The sequence below is a fragment of the Strongylocentrotus purpuratus genome, unplaced genomic scaffold (genome assembly GCF_000002235.5).
Source record: "Strongylocentrotus purpuratus isolate Spur 01 unplaced genomic scaffold, Spur_5.0 spur5_scaffold_10, whole genome shotgun sequence".
Lineage (NCBI taxonomy): Eukaryota > Metazoa > Echinodermata > Echinoidea > Camarodonta > Strongylocentrotidae > Strongylocentrotus > Strongylocentrotus purpuratus.
This window is the reverse complement of record NW_022145595.1, coordinates 9403122-9422890: the sequence shown is the minus strand read 5'-3', so window position 1 is coordinate 9422890 and position 19769 is coordinate 9403122. Positions and strand designations below refer to the sequence as shown.

The 19769-nt window shown below is 37.8% G+C and overlaps 1 protein-coding gene across 2 annotated transcripts; it reads left to right on the top strand.

Annotated features, from left to right (window-relative positions):
• The first annotated feature begins 534 nt into the window (after window positions 1-534).
• On the top strand, window positions 535-17892 carry LOC585685 (PDZ and LIM domain protein 1). 2 transcript variants are annotated; one of them, XM_030979413.1, is made up of 7 exons: window positions 535-1080; window positions 7780-7931; window positions 8724-8790; window positions 11049-11209; window positions 12140-12561; window positions 13184-13240; window positions 15794-15881. In XM_030979413.1, the coding sequence occupies exons 1-6, from the start codon at window positions 982-984 to the stop codon at window positions 13222-13224; spliced, it is 942 nt and encodes a 313-aa protein (XP_030835273.1). In that variant the 5' UTR covers window positions 535-981; the 3' UTR covers window positions 13225-13240; window positions 15794-15881. The 2 variants fall into 2 exon arrangements, with proteins under 2 accessions (XP_030835273.1, XP_030835272.1); XM_030979412.1 differs by lacking the exon at window positions 13184-13240 and having other exon boundaries at window positions 537-1080; window positions 15794-17892.
• The last annotated feature ends 1877 nt before the right edge of the window (window positions 17893-19769 follow it).

The window sequence follows — 19769 nt, the reverse complement described above, 5'->3', positions numbered from 1 at the left end:
AATTGTGTTCTTTGTTATGTATTCACACATTCTTTCGAGATTGATTCGGGTCTTTCCAAGATGAAGTATTGAATGCATCGAGAATGCTTAAATGTCCTTGGGTTCTTTGCAAATTAGATGTATTCGTGTTATTTATTTGATCTCGCCTGTTATAAATGAAATTCTTCTCTACACAACTATTATGTTACATCATTATCTCGAAGGTGAAATAAGCCTTGTATTTTCATCTTGTAACATAGCTGCAATCTTATTCATAAGGAGGATTAAAGTGACTCCTTTCCCCAACAAATGTAAAGAAAAAGACGAAGAAGGAGGAGGATGAGAAGAGCAACAACAAAGACCTAGAAAAAGGTTTTTTGTAAGAATCGAATTAGAAATTAGGAGGAAAGGAGAGCAAGAAGAACAAAGGAAGAAAAAAAAGAAGTTCGAAAGAAATGAAGAAGAAGAAGGGAGAGGAGAAGAAAGGAAAAAAGAAGGAAGAGAAAAAGAAAATAAGAAATAGACTAAGAAAAATAAGAAAAAAGGGAAAAAGAAAGAAGAGAAAAAGAAAAGAAGAAATAGTCTAAGAAGGAGAAGAATAAGAAAGAAAGAAGATGAAATCAAAGCAGGAGTATAGAGGAACGAGGAGGACTCGGAAGAAATACTGGCATTGGTATCGTTGGCTCTCGGATACCAACCTACCGATATTGGCCCCGCCTTTTTCATCCAGTCACCAGTATCGATCAAACTTTATACCATCCATCACACACACACACACGCACATCCATACCCCACACACCATCCCATAGAGTAATACACACAAACATTATCCAGTGTTTTAATATCTTGTCTAGCTAGTGCTAACCAACGCCACGGCTTACGGTATATACGCCGTCTCGCGCTGTGTATGCTTGTTCACCGGTTACCCTTTGGCCCGGCGCAGCTGCAGTTTGAGGGGGAAGTCTTTCACAAGTTAGGAAAAACTTAGCCTTAAAAAAAATCATGACGGAAATGCTAGATGTTACCCTCCACGGGCCCGCACCGTGGGGTTTTCGGCTAGCTGGCGGCAAGGACTTTAACACTCCAATCCATATATCAAAGGTAAGACTATTCCTTCAAACTCTTCGATTATATTTTAGATTTTAAACCTTCAAATGTTCATGTATACCATCTCATGAAGACAACGGGAGATTTGTACTCAGACATTATATCGAGGTGCGGTACTTCACGGGGGTGTCTGCACTATATTTTTGTTGTACCGTCGAGGTATATTCCATTGCGTGTGTGATGCCTTTCTAATATTTTCTCAACGACGCTGATACCACTAGGTGCGGCACCCCCGGAAAGGATGCGATCCAATATGGCCGCCATGATAATTCCATAGAAATTTCTATGACATTATTTTTGAAGCTGCTATTGGCTCAAAATGCCATTTCATTCAAAAGAATGAATATTATCTCAGGTAGATGAAGAAAGAGCATTATATCCATAACGTTATTCTTTATTTATTAGCCTCTATACTTTGGTCCTTTATCTCAGCTTTATATTGTACTCGCAGAATTTGTCTGAACAAAAGATATTGAACGAATTATTGCCTCTACATTTAACAATTATTCACATCTATCTAATTCTCGGGAATATTATTACTTTCATCTATTTCCGTAAATAGGCCTTCTTATAATATAATGATTACTTTACATGAACATGATGAAAAGGAATCTAAAATTATAATTACCTGGTACTGGATTTACTCAAATGTAGTTTCTCTATTCTTTTCCTAAAATCTTCGTCCTAAAATATTGTATTATAGATAAAATCTTTTAATTACATTGACCTCTCTATATTTTCATTAAAATAATAATATAATTCCCAGTGACCACAATAATTTCATGAAATGCAAACTTTTTATTTCCATGCACGATTGTGGACGGGTGGTATGCACGTTGTGGTCTACGTGAACACGTAAGGGTGTAATTGAATATGTTGGTTATATTTACTAGAGACTGCATGCATGTGTCCGGTGTTGGATAGCTTCCCTGTATTATTTTCCTATACTCTGGCTCCGTTGCATTAAACTTACCATTGATGGTAACTTTGCCATCAATGGAAACTTCCATGGTAACATGGCTCAACAGCCAATCAAAATCAAGGTTTCCATGGTAGTTACTATTGATGGAAAAGTTACCATCAATGGTAAGGGGCCCTGGACAAAAAATGACAATATTGTTCATTTCAATTTAGAGTATATCGTTCATTCTTTTTATCATCTTCTTCGTTTTCCTCTTTCTATTTAATTCAATTAATATTTATTTCATTTCCAGTAGAAAGATAAACAAAGGTAGGGGCCTACATAAACAAAGTATGACAAAAATTATGTACATATTCATTTTTCCTGGTAACTTTCTTCCTCTCGTTCTCTCATTTTATTTCTCTTTCTATTTAGCTTTCTTTACATTCGAAATTCCAATCTTCCCAACTAACTCCCATTCCACCTTTCTTTCTCCTCCCCCATTTTACTTTTATTTTACTCTTGTTTTACCTTTCATTTGCACTCTTTCTCCATTCCATCTTTCTCACGATATCTGTACACTAAAAAGAGTTAAATATGGAATTTTTGCAACAAATAAGGATGATGACAACCTCATTTTATTCAATGATTTGAATATCAGTTTTACACCTTGACCATGCGTTGATTTAATTTTTATGATTTATTTTATCGTGAATTTTATAATTTATATATTTGCTTACTTTATCATGTTCATCATCTAACTGTCATAACATGATCATTGTTTTCTATGTGGCCAACCGTTAGTTGGTTAGTTGGTTGGCCTTTTCCTTTACGTTAAATGCCAGTCCAATGTATTTTCTGTTCCATATTTTACCATTGAATGAAGCACATATTAGACATTATGTTCTTATTATTAATATTAATCTAATGTGATCATCAGGGATAGTACAATTTTCAATGCGGTCGGTAACAGGCGCGCCGGAAGCAGTTTGGGATTGGGGTGGCAAACATTCCAGGGGGCTCACCTTCCAGGGGCAGTGACGTAATGAGCAAAAAAGTTTGGAAGGAGGGGGGGGGGCAGAAGAAAAATCTGCATCACCACCACTCTTACACGTTACATGCAGGCCTCGCGGAACGCTTTTCAAAGTGGGGGTATTAACGATCAGGTAGAGCGTAAATTGGCTTGGGGTCCAGGACCTGAGCCTCGGCAGGGGGTCAAGGGGCTGAGCCCCCGGAGCTCACGGATTTTAGGCATTAAATTACGGTCAGATAAGCATATTTAGATACCTTATTATTTTGTGACGCTGGCAGGTCACTAATTGGCGGAGAGTCCAGGGAGCAGAGCCCCCGGAAACTTAGGGTTTTTAGGTATTTAATTACGGTTAGATGAGCATCCAGGGGCCCTATTTAAGGTCATTGATGTGGTCCAGGGGGCAGAGCCCCCGTAAGCTCAGATGTTTTAATATTTAACTACGGTCAGAGGAGCATCCAGGGGCCGCTTAGAGCCCTTTGTGGGGTCCAGGGGGCAGAGCCCCCGGAAGCTCAGGGGTTTTAGGTATTTAATTACGGTCAGATGAGCATCCAGGGGCCGCCTTAGGGCCCTTGGTGGGGTCCAGGGGGCAGAGCCCCCGGAAGCTTGGGGGTTTTAGGTATTTAACTACGGTCAGATGAGCATCCAGGGGACCGCCTTAGGGCCCTTGGTGGGGTCCAGGGGGCAGAGCCCCCGGAAGCTCGTTTTTTTTTAAGGTATTACTGTCAAATGAGCATCCAGGGGACCGCCTTAGGGCCCTTGGTGGAGTCCGTATGCTCTGAGGTTTAAGTTTTAATTACGGTCAGATGAGCATATTTTGATACCTCATTTGTGACGTTGGCAGGTAACTTAATATTTCTCTCTCTCTTTCTTTCCTTTTCTCTGTAACATACTTTTTCAAAAAGTGAGGGGGCTCGAGCCCCCGAGCCCAGCGGATTTGCAGACCATGACATAAAGGTTTCTAAATAAGCATATTTTTCGCCCGACTGTAAATTTGGGAATTTCTAATTTTCCAACAAACGCATAAAAAGGTATGACTTACAAAAATACTGGAAATTCATGTCATTTCAGCAACATTTGTAAATCACTGGTATCGAATAAAAAAATACCCCCCCCCCCCCATCAGTACGCCATCGTTCAGGAGCTCATGTCTTCTCACCCCTATATAACAAAAAACAGACACGCTTTTACATTCTCTCACAATACATGTATGTCCACGATATGCGCGTATCGCTATTATAAAAACCTCCAGTGATAAATATAGGTGGCATGCGCAATTTTTAGGAAATTTAATTCCTATTAACTTTCCTTTTCTTTGAATGGAATTTATATGTGATTTAATTCTGGTTTTTATTATTGTTATGTACTTTTGGGTAAAAATACAACCATCTTTACTCCTTTACTGCCTTTTTTTTTTTTTTTTTTTTGGAGGGGGGGGGGGGCGTTTTGGGGGGGCAAAAATGCGTTTTGCCCCCCCACTTTTTTGACTGGGGGGGCAGCTGCCCCCCCTGCCACCCCACTTCCGGCGCCTATGGTCGGTAACATACGAGGCAAAACACCTTTAACTTGCCAATAATAAATCCTTGTTTAAGGTTGGCTTCCCTTTAAAAGGGATGAGTATGAAAGAAATGTCAGAGCCTATATGTCTTAAGAATTAAGTACACTTGTTATGGGCCGTTAACGTAAGAGCAGAGTAAATAGAAGAGCTGATTGAGGTATTTGGGGATAAGCTTGTAAATCACGCTCTGATCAAACAGAAAACACAAACATTGGTTCCGTGTTTGGTATAGACAGAGCTATATCTCGTGTTAGTAGCATCATCTTTTTATTGTCATTCTTTTTTTCCATTCTCTGTTCATTCTCTGAGGTTTTATAATTATCTCTTTGTTGAAAGGGTTTATGTTAATACCGTCATTCATTTTCGTACGTGTGACCACTCTCCTAATTTGTATTACTTGTTCCTGTAGTATGCATACTACACTAATCGCTAATTATGATCATTTCTCTAGCAGAGCCTTCTTGAAGTTCTCAAGATCACGAACACTTTAAATGTTACAAGTACTAACTTTTACATGACATAATATTTTCAAAATAAATATTCTATCAAATCATTGTTCATTATAACAAAAATCTATGCATTAATCATGAATCATGTAAAATGATAATGATAAATAATATTTTGTAAACGTTGGTCAAAATATCTATATCGCATAGTTTAAAACGTAGGCCTAATCAAGATCTACCTTTGTTGGCTAACCCAGACAGCAGCAATCTTTGGGCTAGTTAGTATATTTTACTTTCGTTCAGTAAGTAAATTTGTTTTTAAATGTTTCTATACTTTCGCTTACAGTGAGGATACAATAAATATTATACGGGGTGTCTCAAGAAAATGCAACAATAGTTTTATTGGTAATGTCTTAAAAAGAAACTTGATGGTCCTCAATGAAATTTCTTAAGTTATATTTTTGTAGTATCCCTAAATTTATTGTGAATTTCAAGAGGATTTATTATAAAACAACACAATTATGTTTGTTTATGTCAGAATGTAGGATTTTTTCAAATGCTACAAAAAATTGAATAGCATCAGTGCCCAAAAATGTTATACCTGTCATCTGAACATTTTGTAGAAATCTCTCACATTTACTTAATTTCTTGTTACACAAGGGGTATTACGAACTCATATTAATGTAATTTACACCAATGTTAAGATAATTCAATGTCTTACTACCTTGGTATCCATCAGTATACAATCTGATGGGCATAGGCTATCAAGTAATATTAAGAAATCACTACGTTTCACTTTCTATATATATATATATATTTGGCTATTTAGCACCCTTTGGCTTTGAGCAATAATGTGTTTGGTGTATATACTTGAATAGTATAATAGGACAAAATAGTCGTAGTAATAAAGCTGACTATTTAAGGCAGCTCTTCGGTTGCTTTCTTCGGCTCTCTGCATGGTCGCTTGTTTCATTGCCACATGTGCAATTTTCCACAAGGCAATAGGCAGCCGCACTTTGGGAAACACAATGGCTTTGCAAAATTGCCCATTTCCAGTCTAGATTACATTCATGACAACCCTTTTAACATTGGTATAGATTAATCTTACCGCCACGAGAAAAGGTTAAATGATTTTGAAGCCTGTGTTATATCCATCTCGTGATGAATACACTGTGTCACAGAGATTTTTTGTGTGGCATATAAAAGATTAATGTGGAACAATAATATTATGCCGAATATAAGGAGAAATAATTATAGTATACTCATTCGTAAACAGAAAACACCTTTCCTCAAACTTGACCGGATAAGATCACCGTTGCAATATTATGGACGATACATACTGTATATAATTCAATTAGATACAGACCCTAGTGTTACGTTTAAGTCTAAAGCGAAAGAGGTTTGTTATTTATGGTTAGAATACAATATTTTTGAGGAGGAGAGGGGGGAGGGGAGAAAAGAATAAAAGTTAGGGGTTCATAAGAACCGCTATTTTTAAGGACCGCTATTCATAACGACTCCCTATACCTGCAGGACCGCTATTCATAATGGGAGAAGAGAGTCACTATTCATTAGATATTTAGGGGTTTTCTCACTGGGTGTTATGTAATCAATCACAAACAAATTATGCAATTTTAAAAATGATAATATTTGGGTATACTTGGGTGTAGAGACGAAACAAGGCCAATTTTTTAAAGTACCATGCATAGTTCAACGTATTCCCAATGATTTATTTCAGTGTATGATATAAACATTACATACCCGTCTAATGCAAACCACACATTGATATTCAGGACAGTTCGTCGGCTGAAACATTATCCTATCTTCCGATCATCTTCCACAAGCCCTTCATTTATCATGCACACCAAGAAGTTACTGAGATGTGTTTATTCACCAGTCAAGCGGCAAGGGGCATTGGTATCAGCTATGTTGTATATATTTTGTTTACATGACTCGCATTCCAGAGGACTAGAGGTACTCAGAGGACTTTCAGAGTATATTTTGGACAGATTTCTGTGTATTCTTTGTTTGATTAACACACTCAAATTCAAAGATTTTTTTTTATCACAGGATGTAATTATTCACTATAAGTCTTTTTCATTTTTTAAATATGACTTGGTAAGGATTAAAAACATTAAAGACGATGAATCATCATCATCATCACAAACTTTAAAGCTGCCATGACTGTGACCAAATAAAAAGACTAGTATGCCTCAATGTGTAAAATTCTGCCTATTACCATTAATTCTATTTCATCTTCTGCGCTTTTCCTGTTTGCGTGTGATATTTTAGAAAAATGCGAAAATCAATCGTTCAACATCTACCTTAGATGTGGTGGGTTTTTCTATTTTTTTTTCTTCGGTTTTGCGGATTCGGGAGGCCAAGGGGTGTCATTGTCGCGGTACTAAAAAAAAACATCTGTAGGATATATATCCAAACCACTCAGGAAAATGTTTTCTAGAGTTAGAATGATATCAAAAAAGTTCAATTCGTGTGGTATCGTTATTCATTAAAGATCAAATTCGTTCGATATAGACCTTTTTTTAAAGCTTTACGAGCTTCTATTATAAGTGTGGAGAAATTCGCAATGAACCTTTGGACTGGGAGATGTAACGGCGGTATAGGGATTTACAGCAACTTTGTGACATCGCATTTTTTTTTAGCACGGTCTTCATATTCTTTTTAATGCAAATTACATTTTCAATCTAATTTTCGCAATTTTGTGTTTGTTTTGTATCTGTTTTTTGGTTTTTTGCAGACGACACCAAATGGCAAGGCGGCATACGCGGGTCTTCAGCTCAAAGATGTGGTGTGCGCCATCAACGGTAGAATCACCTCGAGTATGTCCCACTATGAGGCCCAGGATTCCATCAAAGATATCGGCGGGGATCTCAAACTTAGAATCAGAAGGTAACGGGTGTTACGTAAGAGAGCAGTAATGTAGCTACTTGGGATACGGGGGCAATTGCCACCCCCATCAAATGGTGACAAAACAGAAAGGAAAACAAAGAGAGAAAATAATATTACGACACGACCCCCTCCCCTCCCCCCCCCCTCCCAATGATGATGGGACCAATAATTACATTGATATTATGCTTTGCAATGTAGATGGTTCAGCGTTGTAAGATAAAATGTAATGATCCAATTCGTGAGCAAAAAAAAAAGAGATTATGATATGAATGATTTTATTTTAAATTCTTCTCTTTCTCTCTCTCTCTCTCTTCCGTTTCTTCTATTTCTACTCCCCTCTCTCCCTCCCCTTTTCTCTCTCTCTACTCTACCCCTGCCTCTCTCCTTCCCCCCTTTTCCTCTCTCTCTCTCTCTCTCTCTTTCTCCCGTTTCTTCTCTTTCTACTCCCCTCTCTCCCTCCCCCTTTTTTCTCTCTCTACTCCCCCCCTGCCTCTCTCCTTCCCCCCTTTTCCTCTCTCTCTCTCTCTCTCTCTCTCTATCACTTCCGATTCTCATTAAACACAATTATCTTTATATCCATCCTGTGTGGCACATAGAATATAATCTTTATAGTACAGGCGTCCTGATCAAATTTCCAAGCTGGATTTTTAAAACGATGTTAGACAATTAAGGGCTTTTCTGTTACCAATGTATCATTTCTATCGCTGTATTTCCACCTCATTTTTATTTCCTCAGTGTTTGATTTTTGTTTTTTCCTGATCGCTCTTTCTTTTCTCCATTTTCAATTTTCAGGACGGGAGGTTGGGTAGACGCACCAGTACAATCAAGGGCAGGAAATTTTCCATCAGCTCCCCCTCCAGTAAGTATGTCCTACAAAAGTCAAATAGATGATCAACCCCCTCCCCCCCCCCCCCCCCTCCCATAAAAAAAAGTATATTAAAGAAAGAAAGACGATTTCTAAATTCTAGCGTAAAGGCTATCAGGATTATTATTCCTATTTTGTTTACATAATCACTCGAAAAAAACTTCATGACGTAATACATTTTAGATTTAAAGCATGACACCTCTCTTCATTATATGTGCTTCATCATATGCCAACACATGAAATCAGTATTATATATATGTACATATTTATACATACCAAATCACAATGACGAGACCGATGCATTAAGACTTACAACAGATTTTCATAATTTTCCATGGTTTTTCATGTCATTAAAAAGTTAATAACTGTCTTGTTATTTGTCCGATTTCCCTTTAACTGTTATTTATCTATCCGTCTGAATTTTATGATTCTACTGAGATCAAGTATTTCCTGGACTGGACTTGGCCTTTAACGATGCCCTGCGAAGAAACAGTCAGTTTATCAGTGCTGTTCCATTGAAATCGTCTAAGAATTATTTTCATGGTATCGCTCAGTGCAGTTGGCGCCTATCCCGTCTTATATCCCAGACCAGTTGCATAAAATCTATATCGTCAGTAGGCGACGCCATCTTGTTATCGTAGACGTACTTTTCTATCAGATTTCAGCTGAGTATTTATTCTGTGCATGGATCAGTCCACAGTAGCATGGGTCTAGCCATTGATGTAATCTAGGTTGGGGAGGTAGGGGCTTTGATATTACCAAACGAATAATAATGCGCCGCATAAAGGGCGTGGAGTTGGTCGATGTTTTGGATAGGGGTGCCGCCACCTTCTTTCTTCGTTGCTTTATTCTCTGCCATCAATTCTTTCTCCGTCCCTCTTTCTCTTTCCTCTTTCCTCTTTTCCCACCATTCATTTGGGATGGGGGAGGGAGCACATTACCACCCATGTCCCCCTGTAGTTACGCCAATGCCTATCATGATACACTTTGTGACGCCTCAATAAAAACAGATGGTAGGGACGTGACGGCTTAGCATATGTATCTGTGATGTCAACCAAACAACATAAACCAATGTAGCTGTGGTCATATACTGAGGTTGTACGACACGTGCTCCGCGGCGACAAATGCTCCTTGGCTAATTCCTTGCGCAAGCAAGCGTTGTACCTTCAACTATGTACCGAACACTCTACCTAACCTAAACCCTAACCTAGATCCAATTGCAACCCTAACCCTAAAGGCTTGTTCATATTTGCTAGAGTCACATGTTCGACAACTATACAACGAACGGCGCCGGTAGAACAGTTTATTATGGGCCTGGACCCCGGGGCCTGGAAACATACTCGCCAAACTAATATTGCCTAATTAAGGCCCTCAGATTTCAGGGTTTGTAGATTGTGAAATTACTGAATTATTACACATTTGGCAATGGGAGTATCGGATTTGTCGACAACCCCCCCCCCCCCCTCCCACACACAAAAACACAGAAACACTCACCACTACTACCACCACCATCTTTACCACCACAGTCGCTCCGAAAAATACGTCTACATCTGCTGCTGTTACTGGTGATATCTTCAAACCTCTACGCTCAAATTATTTATAATAATAATAGTAGGCTTATGATCAGGAGTCGTCTAGTAGACCAACAGCCTACGAGAAAAGACATCGGGAAAAATGACACGAGACTGACAGCCCATTAGAGCGACAAAATGAAGAAATGCATTAGAAAATATAGAAAAGAAGAACATTTAGAAAAGAAGAAATTCTACAAAGAAACAAATATGAAGTGAAGATTAAAAGAATGTCGGTCTTGTGGGCTGTCGGGCTCTTGGGCTGTAGCCGAAAATCATATTATGATCGACAATGATTAAAAACTGTCTTATCTACCTCGTGTTTTAAGTTGGTCTCGTGGAGCCCAAGGTCCTGCCACACCTTGTTCCTACGGCTTCCATTGTTCACAAGCAGTTCAACTCCCCGGTCGGCCTCTACTCGGCAGACAACATCATTATCAGTGATAATCATATCATTTTGTATCGACAATATAAAAACTGACTTATCTCCCTCGTGCTGCAGGTCCGCCGTATGGAGCCCGAGGTGCTTCCACCCCCTGGTCCATCGGCTTCCATCGTTCACAAGCAGTTCAACTCCCCGGTCGGCCTCTACTCGGCAGACAACATCATTATCAGTGATAATCATTTCATTGATCGACAATAATATTTTTTTTAAACGGACTTATCTCCCTCGTGCTGCAGGTCCGCCGTATGGAGCCCGAGGTGCTTCCACCCCCTGGCCCTTCGGCCACCATCGTTCATAAGCAGTTCAACTCCCCGGTCGGCCTCTACTCAGCGGATAACATCGCAGATGCTTTCAAGGGGCAGGTCGAAGGCATGGGCCTTGACGCGGGCGCCACCAAGTACAGTATCGTTTCTTATAAGATGATGACGTGGATCCTAATCAAATGATTGGTTGATAGCGTACACGTGACCAGGCATTGTTTTTGCCTATCACGTTATTTTGATAATGACCGGTCATTAGTAAAATCATGTTATAAAACATCATTTTATAAAAACAAATAAAACATAATCTTATAAAACAAATAAAACACATCATTTTGTTCGGGCATTAGTAAAATATTCTTACTATTGCCCTCACTGATGTGTATTATTTGTATTTATTTACATGCAAAGCCAGGGACCGGGTTTATGTTTTCATTTGATTTGTTTATTCATAGATAGGATTCGTCATCTTTACCGTTAGTGTACGTTGACTGTAAATAAGGTATATGAATGACATGGAGACGCTATTACATTTTTGATGGGTGAACGGTTCGGTAAAATTTGCCGACTGAGGTAAAAAAAAAATAAAAAAAATATGAATGAATAAACAAACCAGAGGAAAACGGCAACTGTAATGTAAAAGACATGGAATTATGGCAATACTTAAGGGTATTACTGCGACTGTGGTCAAAGAGATAGTACTGGTTGTGTGTTGTATCTTCATCAATCCTGTTGCCAAAAATAAGAAAGAATGGGAGACAATTAAAACATTTTTGCTCCAATAATGATGTCTTAAATAATTTTCGGCGTTGAGATGTGTATCGATACATTAATTAAGCCTCAAGTTTAATTATTTTCTTAAAGATGGTATAAGTCATGTACGGAGAACTCATCGCTCATTATTAATTATTCATAAATATTCATTTTTGTCAGAAGTATAATCATTTTAATCAAATTTATGAAGAAACTAAGGAAAGAGAATTAATCTGGTTCAAGTTGATTTGAATTTCGTGAAAGATCTTCACCTGATACTATTTCCATCATTGTTTTATGAATCCCATTTACAGGTTTCCTGCGGCGGCTCCTATGTCTCAACCAATGTCCCCGATGTCCCCTATGTCACCCATGTCACCGGGCTTCGGGGGCCAAGGCTACGGGGGAGGACAACAAGGCTACGGCGGGGGCCAAGGCTTCGGGTCCGGTAGACCGAGCTACGGCAGCAGCTCGACTCCATTCGGTGCCCCTGCCCACGAGCCCATGTACTCCAAGCCAAGGCCCATGGCACAGTCGTATGCGGGCCATGCCCCGAGGGCCCAGACGTACGCCCCACCTAGGCGTCCCCCACCCATCGTCAACCGACCCAAACCCCAGCGTCAGCAACCCCCAACCTCCCAGCAGAGGCCTCAGAAGGCCTTCGCGCCGAACCCCGCCGTCAAATCGAGGTCCTTCCGCATGTTGGAGGAGATGACCCAGGAAGAGGAAGCGAGAGGTATAATATTTATCACATGATTATTATGTTAATCGCGTAATATAATGTTATTGATTAAATGGGAGTTTCGGGCGGGGGGGGGGGGGGACTTGGAAAGAGGGGACGTGAGACTAAAAACTTGAAAATATTTGAGGAAGAAATAAAACCTACATTTGCAAAGCTGTCGAAAAAACTTATAGGCTTTTGAAACAAAAAGTAGGAACATGAAGAGATGGGGATACAATCTAAAGGAAAGGAATGTTTTCATAGAGGAATATCGGCAAATCTTGATCATTACACTTCCATACATCTCGAGAAGACAAAAATAAACGGGAATTCTATCAACATATGCCTTTGATGATCAACTATTAATATAAACTTACAGTCGAAAAGAAATCAAATAAACTACTTTCGAACTTGTTTTATGTGTCAAGTCACATTAAAAACTCTGATTTTACTGCAACTATTTCACAATGAAGTTCGTAACTTTACTGCAAAAATCTCCATAACTACAATATCCATACCTTATGTTTAGAATAAGTGGTTACATTCATAATCTCTTTTTACTTTTGCTTTATCCCATGTGCACTTTGTGTTTACAATCTGCTATTGCCTTGCTTTCATCTTTCACTGTTTCCCTTAGAGAACTACTACGATGATGAATATGACCCCGACATGCTTTAAAAGAATCACAAACATGGTATAATCTTTGCTCGTCTTCGTCGTCCTGACTTTTGTGCATTTGGATCAGTAGTTTTATCCCAATGTCATATAGGCCTACCATTATTCCCTCTTTAAATAGATGGGGCAAATGTTACAAATTCGAGTCCCTTCCAATGTCCTTTTCTTTAATATTTGTACTGTTCCTCTGTTGACTGTTCATTCGTTAATCAGCATAATGCTTTTGATTTAATACTTCATTTTCCCTCTTCTCTAACAAAGATTTGATTTTATATTTTCTGCTTTCCAGTTTCTGACTCTTTTAATTTATGCAAGTTTTAGAGGTTCTGGGTGTCGTTACTGAGTACCCTCTAACAATTTCTCCTTCCCTTGTTATTACTTCCTTTCTCCTTACTTACTTATGTTTCTAATTCTTTTTCCTGACGTGTGCTACGTTGTATTGTTTTTTTTAATCAATGCCCAATCCAAATGTCAAAGAAGACAGTGTCTTGATTCTGTCCATTTCTTTTGGCAAGACATTAATCTACAATTGCAACACTCGACCCAGGTGATGTAAATGGGTACCTGGCAGGAGATAATTCCTGGATATGCTAGAGAGCCATCATAATGATGGCAGCAATGCTAAAGCCAGGGTAATAATATGGAGTGCCAGAATTGTCAAGTCTGACAGACATGAGCGCTATTCAAGAATCCATTATATTTTTATCATTATTATCTTTTTTTTTTCTTTCTGAAGTTTGTTCTGGCGGAGGTCATGAAAATGAAATTCTGAATTGTATTTTTTTTTTTATAAATTATTTTATTAAAGACTGTCTCAGTTAACTAACGGCGTCAAATTATTCTAAAATAAATTCAAGCTTCGTGTAGGAAAAGGAAAATACAATTTCTTAGAATTAAATTCGTTAATCATATTGCAAATATGAATGTTTTTTTAAACAGATATATGGCGCCATACAAATGCTGTGAATATCATCATCATCATCATCAAAATGAGAAGAATTTAGGTTATATTGGCCTATTAGCATTCCCTTTATGCATAGATGTGGGAAATTGTACAATTTCGAGTCCATTTCCAATGTCTTTTTCTTTGATATATGTATTGTTTCTCTGTTGACTTTTCATTTGTTACATTAGTATAGTCTTTTGATTTAATACTTCCCTTTTCCGCTATTCTCTAACAGTTTCAATTTTATATTTTCTGCTTTCCAGTTTCTGACTTTTTTAATTTATATATGTTTGACAGAGAGGAATCAAGAGTAGGGATTTTGAGAAGCTATAAAGTACGATCATTCATAATCACATATAATATTTATTTATGTTATTATGAAAAAAAAGTGAGACTGTTACAAAATTAAAATGTATGTGAATTTGATACGATTCCTCTAAAAAACGTTTGGTCCATATCCTATGTAGGCTTATTTCTGACGGCTTTTACTTTTCCTTTCTAATTTGTGATCACAAAAGCAAACGAAAAAACAGTATTAAATTCTTTTTTGTATATAGTTTATTTCTGGTAATTTATACACAATAACCTATAGACCATTACCATTTTTACCTTGTGGCGCCACTTTATATATCCACCTCTATCATAATTACGATCACTGTATGGCGTCTCCGCGCAGCGTATGTCACGTGACCTCGGTAATGGACCAATCAGTCTCCTTAATGTTGCGATTGCAGAACATATCACTAACTATTCGAATAAGGCTCGGTCTTTTGTAGCACTGAATATTCTTTTCACCCTTTGAATGATTTTAAAGTTCCTTGGGTATAATTGAAAGGGTTATTTCGCTGACTATATTTTGTTACAAACGGCAGTTAGCAAAAAGGGGGGAAAGCGAAAAGATTCGTACTATGGCGCACAATCGTAACATACGTCGATTACCATAAAATGATGATATTCAAGTGGTTTGCAGCGTATGTTGATGTTACCTTTACGAGCAGACGTGTGTTCAACGAAGTTGAAAAGGCCGTGTAGTATCACGGCTTGTACTTTCTATCTGTCTACAAATTTGATGATTTTGATAATTGCAACGTTGTCAATTATTCTAATATCCTTTTATATTAAAAGAAAATCTCTAACAACATTTAAAAAATAAATATTAATATCTCTATACTGGTCGAAATGTCAAAACGTTGGTGCATTGTGCCTCAACATCTGGCAGTATTTTACCACGATCATCGGCCCATGTCCGGGTTTCATCTCAGTAGACCGACAGTCCACGAGACCGCCCGCCAACCAGACCGACACAGGACCGACGTGTTAAAATGCCAATGAGATCGACAGCCTACTAGACCGACATAACTAAAGGATACATCAGAAAACACTGAAAAGAAGAAAGTTATAGTGTTGTGTCGGTCTTGTGGGCCGTGAGTTTAGTGAACCCTCTAACAAAAGTTGTCAGATGACCCACAAGGCCGACAAATTATTGGACCGTCGGTATTGTGAGCCTAAAACCGATATTGTCGGTCTCGTTGGCTGTGGCCTCCAGATGACTGCCAAAAGACATAGATATCATTATGAAATGCTTATAACAAAATACCTTTGTTGTCTGTTGTTCTTTTTTCGTAGCTCTCGAAGATATTCAACATGCTAACAAACAAGAAGCACCTTCAGCCAACACTTACCGTTCAATTGACAATTACGAACCCGATGACGGCGAGCCAACTGGTAGACAGTCCCGATCTTTCAGAATGTTACAACAGATGACGGCTGAAGAAGAGGCTATGATGGGAGACTTGTAACTCAATCTGTAAACCAAAGTGCATTATTTATTGAATGAATTAAAAAATATTCCCCAAGTTTCTATGTCGGTGTTAAAATCTTGTTTTGCCCAGGGTTTAGGGGATAAAATTTGTGATATAGGCCTTCCCTCTATCTGAAAGGGTGTAACTCCGAAACGTTTAAAGATAAGCTCCTTTTCGCTGGGTTGGTTCAAATTTTGCTGAGGGTTGGTTAGCTCAGTCGAAAAGGTTCTCTCTTTTCGCTGGTCCCTGTAGTGCGAATCTTGCATTTTAGGTGAATGACTTTCGTAAGGGTGTCTCTTTACGGGACCGCAGTAAACCGAATGACCAGGTGACTGAAATTAAATTTGAAAAAGTACTAATATTGTGAAAATTATATTTAATTACAAGCCAAGGTAAATATCTAAGTGTAGGTAAATTGAGTTGGATTGAATAGATATTTAGCTGTGACAGGGAAAAGGTGCAGCACGTTCTAATGTGAATGTTTAATAATTTTTGGCAAATAAATGAAATATTAACATTGTCCAAGTTGTTATATTGCTTGAATCGCTTGAAAACCACGACTTCAAAACAAAGCGTTCTTTCTCTATCTCTCTCTTTTTTTACATATGGAAAAGTTGATTTATTTCGATCACAGACACACAAGAATGGTTGTATTAAGCTTTTATGTATAGAATAGAAAAAATGAAAACAGTTAGACATAGCCTGTTGCTATAATCTGATTTTCTAGCTGTGCAATAGAGGACTCGTTTTTATCGTGCGATCGAGAATATGCGATTTTTTTTGTGTTGGTGAACATTATTAGCTATTTGATTTTAATAGTGGAAAATATAATTATATTATGTTTCGTGATTTAGCTATAGTTAAGCAGACTGGGGTATAAAACCTCCAAAAATAGATACTTTTCGTGCCTTAAATACAATTTTTCTGTAAAAGAGAGTTATTCCTTGTTTGTTTTATGATGATTTAATATGGAATACTTTTTTAAAAAAATCGCGTATGAGTATTTTTCGAACTCTTTACCAAAGTGCATTTTATCGGGATTTTTAACTCCACACGAAATTGAAATATACAACTCTTTTAAAATACCCAAAATTTGTTTTGTTATAAAGTGTATATATTTCATGGCTTGTTTTTCCTGCGATTGCAGGGGCCTCACAATTTTGATTTTTAAATGAAAAAAAAGAAAAGAATTTTAACACCTCTATTTATTTTACTGGTTTGCTGTTTTGTGATTCGTTTGACAGGCGCTTGATTTCATTTGTCGCTGATATTTCTAATCTTCTTGAAATATTTGTGACCTTTTCCACTTAATCATCGCCTCCAATCTTTCATTTCGATTTCATGCTAACGGTACCGTGTACGGAGTGTTATAGCCCAAAGTTACCCTAACTATGCAATATTTTATAGAATTTGTCTTCTTTTTTTTTCTCTCTTAATGTAGAGGAGTGGACTCCACTCTTTTGCGAGTCAAGTCAGGGATCACTTATTTTGTAGTGGAATCCACTCCACGTCGATTGTGAAAACCACTCCAAAGTAGAGGTTCGAATTTTCTTTAATAGAGTGGTTTCCAACATTTCGGATTACCACTCCACAACAAAGTGATCCTAATATGACTCTTCAAAGAGTGTATTTCCGAAGACAGTTAAATAGTTGTAGTTATCGTTATTATGTGCCCTGTCCAATAAGTGTTGTGTATATTTGTTTTTGAAGTATTTATGGTGAGACATTGGGAAGGGAAATTGGTCGATTGTATATCTTTGGTAAAAACTTTGCTTTCGGATCGTCCGAAAATATGTAAGCCTTTGCCCCTTTTCATTATATATCACATCTTGAGTTTTATGATATTATTCTGCCTCGATAGACCTTCTATCAATCTATGAATTTAACGCCTTCGGAATAAATGAGCATGGGTGAAAACGATCATTATTTGGTCATGTGCGCGTATTTCTTTGCACGCGATCGCAAAGTCTTTCGATGAATCAACCCAAAGGACGACTTCAATGCATTTTTGTATTGTTTTTTTTATTACATAAGACCTCCTTGTAACGTTGCACGTTTCAAAATCAAATCAAATCGAAATCAAGGCTGTTGAAATTGTCTTAGGTTGATATTTCGAAAATCTTTTCGATCGTGTTTTTGTTTAAAGTATATTTATAAAATTACGTAAAAATTCGCGGTATGGAGATTTGTCAACCATAATAACTATAAAGGATAGCAAAATTTCACTGTGGTCAAGTCACTGTTACTGTGGTTCTCCATCAGATTCGTGTAATCATAAACTCTAAAAAGTAACATTTTAGATTTATAAGAGCTATCAATACAATTTTCTGAGACTATGGTAGTGGGAAAGGGAAAAAGATAAGAAAAAAAAACAGAAAGAGAAAGAGAAAGTGTGCTTATAAGAATGGAGTAGTGAAAGAGAAAGAGAGATGGGTGTATGTATGTGAGAGAGAGAGAGAGAGAGAGAGAGAGAAAGAGAGAGAGAGAGAGAGAGAAAGAGGGGGTGGGGAGAATAGAAAAAAAGATATTGTTTATTTTGACGATCATTGTTTATACAATTTTCTGATCCCCTTTGCGCTGATTAAAATAGACTTTATATCCAGGGCGGTGATGCGTGGAGGGGGCATAATGTCCCCCGTTAATCCAGGAAAACGAGGGTGGGGTGGTTACTCTCACAGTCCCTTTCCACCTTGGTCACTTTGCTTCCTCGAATGCCGCCCCCCCCCCTCCCCCCCCCCCCCCCCGCCCTCCGGTCGTTGAAATCGCCACCTTTGTTATCAACCACTGAACTCTAACACTTCGTAGTGTTAGAGTTCAGAGTTTGCAACTATTATAATCTTACTTAAACTTGTCTTTTAAATTCTAAGAGGTGTTTCATAAGGTGCTTATACATGTACAAGAGTGCACTTTCACTAAATAATGTAAAAATGAATGAATGAATGAATGAAGAGATAAATGAGTAAATATATGAAAAAATTATGATAATATTAAAGAATATGAATAACATATAAAAGCGATACATTAATGAATAAGCCAAAACCTGACTAAATGAATTCATATAAGTTAATAGATCAATCAATCAATAAATATATGAATGAATATATTTTCGTTAACAATTGATAACTTTCCTTCTTTTACGAAAGAAAATTTGGAAGTCGCAAATATCCGGAACGGTTACTAGGCTAAACAAAACTATATGGAGATAGTGGAAATCCTGAAAATCCTATGTGGGGGGTAAAAAAGTTGTATCACTCCATTACGGATACCGTTCAATAAAGGCCACGGTGGTTGATTCGTTTCCCAGTATTATCAAAGGAAGAAAATGACGTCACTAAAACTATTCAGGCGTAAAGAAGACTATTTAGTAAATGCATAAGAAAAGAAAGAAAGTACACTTATTCACGCTGAGTCACACAAGTCCAGCCGCCAGTGACGAATGGCTATTGCGGTGAACCACAGCTGTTGAATGCACATGCCCGCCTAGGTTTCTGAAAATAGAAACCTACTGAGTCAACGTCGTCTGCTCTTCGCAGTGCTTGCTTGATTGATTGATTGATTGAAATTAAAAAAAACATTTATTTCCTTCTAATTGGCAATTTAGTAAACAATAAACAAATATAATTAACAGTATAGTAAATAGATTAAAAAGGCAGGATGTAAAAACCCGGAAAGTAAATGCTGGTGTTGGGAATGCCCATTACTTACAAATTAGAACATGTTAGGGTAGAAACTGCATGTGAAGAGGGTTAGGCACCGGAGAATAAGTTCATTTTAATTGCATTTTAATCAGTAATTTTGTC